The sequence below is a fragment of the Dipodomys spectabilis genome, unplaced genomic scaffold (genome assembly GCF_019054845.1).
Source record: "Dipodomys spectabilis isolate Male_0828 unplaced genomic scaffold, ASM1905484v1 ptg000162l, whole genome shotgun sequence".
Classification (NCBI taxonomy): Eukaryota; Metazoa; Chordata; class Mammalia; order Rodentia; family Heteromyidae; genus Dipodomys; species Dipodomys spectabilis.
Window position 1 is genome coordinate 1,039,658 of NW_024870839.1, and position 10,343 is coordinate 1,050,000.

The window sequence follows — 10,343 nt, forward strand, 5'->3', positions numbered from 1 at the left end:
ATTTTGGAGATGGCGTCTTGTGGAAGTTTTTGTCCCTGCTGGTTTCAAACAGCAACCCCCTGGATCTCAGCCTCCTGAAAAGTTAGAATTACAAATGTAAGCCACCACTGCCTCATTTCAAGGATATCTTCTTGTTTTAAATTTTTGAGAGGCATAATCTATTATAATAGGAAGTTATAATAATTAATGTCTTTCCCTTAAGTGCATTGATAGGCCTATTGATTTCACTAATTCACAACTTTTTTTAAAAAACAGTCTTGCTCTACAAAATTTAGATCCCTAATGGATGCCATCCTTATTTTAAATAAAACCAACCTATGTATTTTCTACATTTATGACACCGAAATCTACTGGTAAATTTTGCCGGCCTTGAAGATTTTTTCACATTCCCATAGGCTGTGCTCAGTGGCGGCATCTGCTGTAGGCACGTGATACTGCAGTTTAATATCATTAGTAACAAATGTTTTAGAAAAGGAAGAAAATGATGTGTCAAGCTTTAGTCGGATAGAATACACATTTCTGAAGCAGTAAGGTGTAATTAAGTGATCACAGAGATAATTTCCATCTCTCAATTTTATTTAATATTTATGTATTAACATGAATATTGATGTTTTAATGTTTTTGGTGCCAGTCCTGGGGCTTGAACTCAGCGCCTAGGCACCGTCCCTGAGCTATTTTACTCAAGACTAGCACTCTACCACTGCAGCCTCAGCTGCCCTTTCCAGTGGTTTTGGTGCTTAATTGGAGATAAGAGTCTCACAGACTTTCCTGCTATAGCTGGCTTCAAACCTCAGTCCTCAGCCTCCTGAGTAGCTAGGATGACAGATGTGATCCATCAGCACCTGGCTCACTTTAAGGTGTCATTAAAACTATAAATATATCACTCAGGAATAAGGTATTTGTAATTGCTTTACAAATTGCTAACACATTTTAAAGCCAGTTTCATAAAACTTAATGTACTTCAATCAATATGTTATTTGAACATTGACACGAAAGAGATGACTGGAAAATAAATTAAAAGAGGAAAAATGCAATGCCCAAACAATTCACAAATGATAATCCATTAGCTTCTCATATTTTGGGTTGTACAGGATGGATTGTTATCTGGTATTGTTCCTTTGTAGGTTAATTTTATTTTTAGCTGAGTTGACATAGCAATTCATTTTACTTGTTTATTTGTTTATTTATTTTGCTTATTTATTTTGCCAGTACTGGGGCTTGAACTCAGGGCCTGGGCACTGTCTCTGAGCTTTTGTGCTCAAAGCTAGTGCTCTAGCATTTTGAGCCACAGCTCTATTTCTGGCTTTTTGGTAGTTGATTGGAGATGAGTCTCAAAGAGTTTCCTTCCTGGGCTGCCTTTGAACTCTGATCCTCACATGTCAGCCCTGAGTAGCTAGGATTACAGGTGTGAGTCACTGGCATGGCAATTTTTAAAGTATTAATGATTATTACCTTTATGATCCATTTTATTTTTCGAATATGTCCACACACCTTCGTTATCAGGGCCTTCTGTCTGAGTCAGAACACACCTTTTGATTTGTATGCTTTGATTCTCTTTCATTCACTCTCAGCTCCAGCAATGTTACTATTCTGGTTGGATTTTTCTGCAGATGGCTTTGCCCTTGCTCTGCCAGTCACCAGGCTGGCTTCTCCATCCTCTGCTACTGGGGGTGCTCCTTCAAACTTTGTCTCCCGTACCCTGTGGGTGCCTTCCCCTGCCTTGCTCCTTCTAACCTGTTCTATCCTCTTGAAACAAAGTCCTTGGCTAAAGCATGATCATTACCTTTTCAGTATTTGGTCTAATCTTGTCTTAAGCACATTGTATCTAAACTTCTTCAAGAATAACTACTTTCTCTAATTTCTGTTGTGAAGAGCTAAATGCTTAATAACCACTATTTTTGGGGTGTTAATTCTATTTTTGTTCCCTTTACCAGCATGACTTATAACCTGATGTTGGAGACAGCTCCTAAGTTGAATGTTGCCACTTGCAGCCTCAAATGAAAAGTCCTATGCCAAGAACTGAATCTGACAACCCATCTTCCACAGTTCTCATGATTATTTTTTCTAGAAAATTCTTCCTGCTTAGCTTCTAGTTAGCTTGCACCACCAAGCACTTGTGAGGAAATATTGTCCTAAAGAAAACTCTTCATCACCAGGGCTGGGAAGGTGGCTCAGTGGTAGAGTGTTTGCTGCATGCATGAACCCCTGAGTTCGATTCCTCAGTACCACATAACCAGAAAAGGCTGGGAGTGGCGCTGTGGCTCAAATGGTAGGGTGCTAGCCCTGAGCTGAAGAGCTGAGGGACAGTGTCCAGGCCCAGAGTTTAGGCCTCATGACCGACAAAAAAGGAAAAGAAAACTCTTCATCATAGCAGTAAGTAGAAGGGAGCTTACAGTCATAAGCAAAGAGTGTCAAACATTTGATATGTACTTTGCTTTATATCAGACTCGTATAAGATCGTTTTGTCCTTTTTCAGTTGTAAAAACAGAGGTTCTCTCAAGTTCATACCAAGTACAATCAGAACCTGGCTGTAGCTGATTGTAGAGACTGAGAACTTTACAAATCCAAGAGTGACAGGCTGGAGAGAGCTTCAAGGAGAGGCGCCAAGCTTCATATTAATGGAACAGGAAATTGTATCTGATTGGACTGTAACGGGGCTCTTCTGACCAATCAGGATCTCAGTTCCAGTGGCCTTCTCTGCTGAAGGGGAGTCAAACATAGGTAATACAGTAGAAGATGCACAGTCCTGGCAGAAACAAGCCACAGCTGCAATCCTACAGGAGGCCTTGCAACAAGCCTTCCATCGCCTGTCCTCTACTGGAGGAGGTTTCTACTGGTGGACTTCCTTTTCTGAGAAGCCTATGAGAAACAGCAGAATAATGTTTCAGATTAAGATTTAAGTGCATACTTCTCTTCTTCTGGCTTAGGGCTGACAAATTTCTAGGCTGGCAAAAAAACAAAAAAAGTGGTAGGGAATTTTATTCATGAGCTCCCCACAAGCTTATACCGAGTCATCAAGAAACAGGAAATGGGGGGGTTGTTATGTTAAGCATTGAAATATGCTTATCATTTTGTGAAATCAGTTGTGGCGTAGTTTTAACCATGCCTAAAGTGGAATGTTCCCCATTGTAATCCTCATTCTCACTGGTGGTCCTGTAGTTTAGGCCTTTGCTTATGAAAGGAACTCATTTCTATTGCTGTTCAAATCAATATACGATAACTAGCCAAATGAACCTGAGCATGTATGTTACAATGTGGTATTAGGGATGAATATGATAGCATATAGCTGTAATCCTAGCCCTGGGGGGCAGAGGTAGGAGGACCATGAGGGTCAAGGGCAGTCTGGACTACATAGCAAGACCCTGCCTCAAAAACAAAATGTCACTGGCTATACTGTCAAACCCATTGAAAAGAGCCCAGTTCTAACCATGAAGACTAATGTAAAATTTGGGTTGTATTTTTGTAGTACTAGGAGAGAATGCCATAAATGAATATCCAAAGAAGATAAAAATAAAAGGATTTACCCATGACAAAAAAAAAAAGAATAAAAATACCAAGGATAAAAGTGTTTCTCTTTGTTCATGACAACTTAAAAATACATTGAAAGTTTTGTATTTGCTGCTTTGCATTTGATATGTAAGAGACATTCCAAATTCATGCTCTACTGTCTGGTCTGTTTCCTGCTTCTTACTTATTTTTTTCATAATGACAGACACTCAAGAGTTTCCAAGGCACTCTACCTATTTCATCAACGTAACAATGATCTACAATGGTGAGACAGAGAAGTAGCTACAAAAAAGACACAAACCCCACTGCTGGCTCACGCCTGTCGTCCTTGCTACGCAGGAGGCTGAGACCTAAGCACTGAGGTTTGAAGCCAGCTGAGGCAAGACAAGTCTGTGAGACTCTTATCTCCATTTAACCTCCACCAAAGAGGGAAAAAGGCAGAATTGGAGTTGTGGCTCTAGTAGTAGAATGTCAATCTTGAGAAAAATTCTCAGTGACAGTGGCCCTAAGTTCAAGCATCAGGACTGACACAGACACACACAGACACACACAGACACAGATACACACATACTGACATAAATAAAAAAAAAATAAAGATATTGGATTGCAGAACAGGACCATCAGAATTCATTTGGAAAAAAATATGCAAATTTTATTTTTATTGTATTTTACTTAATATACAGTATAGGAAAGTTCATCTTACTTAGGGGTCACAATAATACATTCGAGCCGATAACTAGATGAGTGGACTTGGAAAAGTTTCTGGGTCTCAAACAAAAAAGAGCACTCATTAATAGAACTGATAAGCAGTTTTGATAAAATAGTGCATGTGCTATACAAAGCACCTAAAATAGTGTCTGGCATGCAGGTAATGTTATAAGCTGAATTGGGTTGCTCTAAAAAGCATATATCAAACCCTAAATTCTGGAACGTTTGAATATCATCTTTTTAGAAACAAAGAGTCTTTGCAGATATAATTCGATCAAGAGGACATCCTACTGGGGTAGGTTGAGCCTTAATCATGTAGGATTTCTGTATTGAAAAGAAAGGAAAAGTTGGACATAAACACAGGGAAGATAACCATGAGAAGAGGAAGGAAGATATAGGAGCCAAGCTGACACATAAAATGCCTGGCGGTACCAGAAGTCAGAAGAAGAAAAAAGAAATGGTTCTGAAGGGATTGTGATCTTGCAATTTAAACTTTAAGCCTTCAGAATTACAGATAGTAAGTTTCTGCGTGTGTGTGTGTGTGTGTGTGTGTGTGTGTGTGTGTGTGTGTGTATGTGTGTGTGTGTTGGTCCTGGGGTTGAATTCAAGGCCTGGGTGCTGTCCTTGAGCTCTTGTGCTCAAGGCTAACACTCTACCATTTGAGCCACAGTGTTTAATTGAAAATAAGAGTCTCAGACTTTGCTGCCTTGGGTTAGCTTTGAATTATGATCTTCAGATTTCAGCCTCCTGAATAGTGAGATTACAAGTGTGAGTCACCAGTGCTTAGCCTCAAGTTTCTGCTTTCTTACAACCTCAATTTTTGATTCTATGTTAATGGAGCCCTCAAATCAAATTCTATCAGTTTGAAGTCAGCTCGTCACTATTGGACTTCACTAAAGTCCAATGAAATATTTAGAAACAATCATTTGTTTTCTCAAAACCTAATTTCATAGGCCTACATCTCATGCTCCTCCTAATATGTAAGAATAGAGCTGAAGCTTTTCAACAAAGTTCAACTCTGCATCATATTAAAAAACCTGGACTTAGGGGTAAAATGACTGCATGTAATTCAGTCAGAGAAGACAGCTTCTTGACCTTTCAGAAAAGAAAGAACAAACATGTTTTCAAGGTTATCCAAACTCTAATAGTTCACTGGAAGTCATTTCCCATTTTGACAGTAAGACAAAATGACAAAAATGTGTTCTTTTTCAGGGAGGAGGGGGGAGTGAGGAATCACGTGCTTCTAGTATGACAATAATACTGAAAAATTCTAGCTGACTCTGATTTGAGCCGTGCTAATGATACTCATTTGAAGGCCAATTAAGGTCTGGCATGACATACTAAGAACCAGGGGTTATAGAGTAGAAAAGGAGCATAAGGAACCCTCAAAAGGTAGATTTCTGTCTGTGTTGTAAGGGATTTCTTTCTGTGTGGTCCTCTAACCACGCTCAGTCATTGTACTGGGAATAGACCCCATTGCCACAGAGCTGAGTTTGCGTGGAGACGGAGGATGGGCTTCATACAGCAGCACAGCCCTGCAAGGCTTCTATGGGGCTTCCCAGGAAGGGATTGAACCATCCTTTATTCATTACACACTCTGTCCTTCACAGTGTGCTGACTTTTACCTGTCCTAAATGTCCGGTAAGTGAAGCAGCAGACGAATGCTCTGAGATTACAGAAAGATGAAATTATCAAACACTTGTCAGGTCATTATTTGGGTTGGAGTCCTCATTGTGGTGCTTAAATTTACAATGGTTGACACAGAGGAGTGGGTTTTTCAAGGACTTTGTGAGATAGGATTCAAAATATGCATTGAAGAATCTAATGCCAACACTTAAAATTTTACTGGATGATTTAAATATGTTAATAACTTCCCCCCAAACTCCATTTCTCTGTATATAAAACAAAATTATTTTATAACATTTCTGTTAATAGTAAATAGTTGTGTGTGTGTGTGTGTGTGTGTGTGTGTGTGTGTTTGTGTGTGTGTGTTTAAGTATGCAGATCGTGGGGCTTGAACTCAGGGCCTGGGCACTATCCTTGAACATTTTTGCTCAAACATGGTGCACTATCTCTTGGGTCACCCTCCACTTCTGGCTTTTTAGTTTATTGGAGATAAAGAGCCTCATGGCCTTTCCTAACCGGGCTGATTTTAAACTGTGATCCTCAGATCTCAGTCTCCTGGGCAACTAGGATTAAAGGTGTGAGCCACCATTGCCTGGCTAAAAGATAAATATTTTTAAAGCTATTTAAGTTGGTACACAGGATGGATTTTTATTTTAATTTTGTATTTGTGGAGACTCTCATGCAAAATTTTATGTATCTCAGGACGATATTTTTCTAGGCAGACAAAAGTGAGTAGGTCTCATATACCAGCCACAAAGTTTCATTTTTACATATTTTACTTAGTTTCTAAAGACCATCTCAATTCATCTCTAATTTATGTGATTATTAACTTCTGTAACATTGGTTTAGCAAGAATTCGGTAGTGGTGTTTAAATGGCCCTATGACATTACTGAATTTCCTACCAAGTAATTGTGTTTTCTAGTGACTAACTAGCAACTCAAGGAGAAAAATCAATGTGCATTTCAAACCAACACCAACTGGGAAATAATAAGTGAGTGTGATGCAGTTATTATACAACAATGGATTTTGCAAACACAGACATTATGCAATAATCACTCTGGTTAATGTTGTGTCTTTCTAATAAAACTACTCCCTCCTGGTTGAACCCTCAGAACTTCATTGAAACTACTGCTGTAGCAGAAAGCAAAGAAAAAAAAAACAGGAATCATCAATTACTTTCCAATAATACCTGGTATCCTCATCCAGTTTCTTCTCTGTGATTCTAACTCAGGAGATAAAACAGCATCCTCTGGTTGCCATAGCCATGTGAGACCAGCCCACCAATTTGCCCCTGACAGAGGACTCCTTGAACTCCTCTCTACTTCCCCCTTATGACCACCAGAAAGTAGTGATAAAAGACCCGGTGGGCTAAACAAGGCCACATTCCAATATCGAGGGTGTTTGTTCAACAAAATAAAAATTCCCCTTGACCGCACATGCGCAGTTCTGCACTTGGCTGTCCTTAGGGGAACTTTTAGGAAAGATTCCTAATGATGGCTTGATGTTTACGCACAGAACAGCATTAATATCGTTATAACAGAATGCATTGTGGGAAGAGACATGAACACAAAACAGTTATGAGACATGTCAGTCAAAACATCCATCATGGAGGACCCTTCTTGTGGAAGGGATCCTCTGAGATGCTTTGCTAAGCTCAAATCAGCCTGAAATTGCCCCAGGCTTTATGAGGAAGGGAGGTGGCTCACTCGCCAGCCTGCACACGTGCCATGGCTTCCTCTTACTTCGGTTCCTTCTTTGATCGTCATTTCCATCAGCCTGTGTCTCTCTCATTACTTGTGTGCTTTCTGCTCAGTTCTTTGATACACTGAGAAGCTGGGTTGCTGTTGGATCATGATGTCACTGTATGCTATGGCCTCTGCCACTCTGCACACTCCAGGAGGCTGAATTTACTGTACTAGCATGAGCTACACCCAAGATTTGAAATATTCATAACCCACAAAATGACTTGCTAGCTCCCTACTTCTAGTTCATAATGGCTTCCTTGCATTAAAAATCTCATTTTGAAGAGGATTTTTTCTTTGTTGCCATTTTTGTTTTCTCTGTTTCTCTTGTTTATTCATTTTTCTGTCTTTGGGAGGGTAAGAGGGGCATAGAAATGGAGGGACAAAGGGTAAACAAATGCAGCAGTGTCACTAGACACTATGCTGAAATTGAACTATACAACTTGGAGAGGAGGAGGGTCAGAAGGGAAAAACTGGGAGAAAAGGAGGGGAAAGGTGACATTGTTCAAAAAGAAATTTACATATTACCTGACTCATGTAACTGTAAACCCTTGTATACTGCCTTTACAATAACAACAACAACAAAAAAAGTAAAAACAAATCTAACTTTGGAGCTAGGTGCCAGTAGCTCATGCCTGTAATATTAGCTATGGGCAGATCACTGCTTGTGGCCAGCTTGGACAGAGAAGTATACAAGACTCTAACTTCAATATAGCCAGCAAAAAAATGGAGCTGGAGTTTTAGCTAGACTGATAAGAATACCAGCCAAGCAAGAATAAGGCTCTGAATTCAAATCGCAGTATTGCCAAAAATAAAAAAGTAAAATTAGAGGCTGGGTATGCCTATAATTCCAGAATATTGGGGAAGTGGAGGTAGGAGGGAATCAACCAAGACCAACCCCAGAGAAATACTGAGAGCAAAATGGGGGAGGAATGTGGCCTTGAAAATGTGAGGTCTTGAGTTCACACCCCAATCCCCCCCAAACCAACAAACATGCCAGTAAATGTGTATGAGCTCAGTTCTGAGTTAAATGTCATAGCATGGCTGAAATTTGAAGACAGATCCTTTTGGTGGTTCTAGATAGATTCAAATCTTTAAAATTAACAGAGTGGAGTTGTAGGTTGTGTGTCACTGGAGACTTCAAACATACAATACTCGTGTATTTTTGTGGGGGTGCCAGTCCTAGGGCTTGAATTCAGGGCCTGGACACGGTCCCTGAGCTTTTGTGCTCAAAGCTGGTGCTCTACACAGCTGTACTTCCACTTTTTTGGTAGTTAATTGAAGATAAGAGTCTCACAGACTTTCCTGCCAGGGTTGGCTTTGAACCATGATCCTCCTATTTCAGCCTCTTGAATAGCTACAGGTATGAGCCACCAATGCCTGGCTCATTTCTGACTTTGTTGTTGGTGGTGGTCATGGAGCTAGAATTCAGGGCCTGGGCACTGTTCTTGAGCTATGTTGCTCAAGGCTAGCACTCTCTAATCTCAGCCTCCTGAGTAGCTAGGACTACAGGCGTGTGCCACCTGTGCCCGGCTCTGACTAGATTGTGTATGAGAACAGAAGTGGGATTCGAATTATAACTTAGCTTCTATAGCGCACTCCCGGTGGCCTTGTGAGATTGTCAAAACAAGTAGTAGAAAATACAGCCTTTTCTGGAGTGAAGGAGGAGAAGGGAAACCCCAAAATTAAAAAGTAGTATCTGTTGTATCTTACAGGGAACTCTTAGGTCTTATTTCCCAGCATGGTGGTGAGGTAGAGTTGGGATGTGCTGCGAGCTCTGTCTCAGAACCTGACATCCAGTCCTAAGGGAGCTCGGGGCTGAGCTCTGCCTGCCTCTGTCTGCCTGCCAACTACGTGCAGCACATCTGCCTCCAGGCTCACCCTGGAGCAGCGGCTACACAGCTGGGCTTTGTAGCAACGGTGCAGTGTTTTGCTGTCAGGCTCACAACTCCACTTTAGGTTTTCCTTTCTGACCCCCAGTGGAATTCTGACTCTGGGTTGGAACAGGAACAGAAATCAGGATGGCAAGCCACACACATCTGCACTGGGATATTCATCTCGGCCTTCATGAGTTCAAGTTAACACCCCAGGTGCGTGACGTTGGAATTGTACGTGTAGCACAGCTCTGCGGTAAGCCCTCTCTGAGCACAAATGAATGCGTGTTGAGTAAACAGCCCCCCAAAGACCCCACTCACTTGTCAGCATGGAGGAATGTGCAGTGCAGCTGTGGACTTACCTCGGTCTGGTGTGGAACATCTGGCAGAAGGCGTTCAGGAGCGCACCGCTGGCAGTCTGGCTGTGTGGAACAACAGAACATGATTATTACAGCATGGACTTCAAACAAGGCAGAGTGGATCACGAACGCTTACACAAACGTAGGAAGCAGGAGACACACAAGCCATTCCTGTCCATCCCCCGCCCTCTCACCCCCATTTCCCTCCCTCTTCATCTCAGCTCCTACATTCTCTCTGTGCTCAGCTAGAACGTCTGGGACTTTGGGGCGGTAGTCTGTGTTCTTCTTTCTTTTTCTTTTTCTTTTTTTTTTGAAACAGATGTGTTTTACAAAAGAATAAACACTTTTGTAAAAACCTACAATAGCCCATACATAAAACAAGGCAATCAACCATCAATAAACACTGTCTTTAAAGCCCTCACCCTGCAAGCGGTGAGAAGCCCAAGAAGCAAAGGAATTTAAATCTAGCGTATGCTAGACAATCAAAGAAGAAATTGAAGCTATCATGAGAATGTGAGAGAGAAAG

The 10,343-nt window shown here is 41.0% G+C and overlaps 1 protein-coding gene across 4 annotated transcripts in view; it reads right to left on the reverse strand.

Annotated features, from left to right (window-relative positions):
• Positions 1–2,368: 2,368 nt before the first annotated feature.
• Positions 2,369–10,343, reverse strand: part of Tnip3 (TNFAIP3 interacting protein 3) — a 76,001-nt gene continuing 68,026 nt past the window's right edge. For 2 of the 4 annotated variants that reach the window (XM_042692984.1, XM_042692986.1), the window contains 2 exons: positions 9,821–9,876; positions 2,369–2,859 (listed from right to left, as the gene is read on the reverse strand). In XM_042692984.1, coding sequence (XP_042548918.1) covers positions 2,775–2,859; positions 9,821–9,876 — 141 coding nt within the window. In that variant the 3' untranslated portion in view covers positions 2,369–2,774. Of the gene's footprint in view, positions 2,860–9,820; positions 9,881–10,343 lie in introns of all 4 variants that reach the window. The other 2 variants (XM_042692985.1, XM_042692987.1) reach the window with 2 other exon arrangements.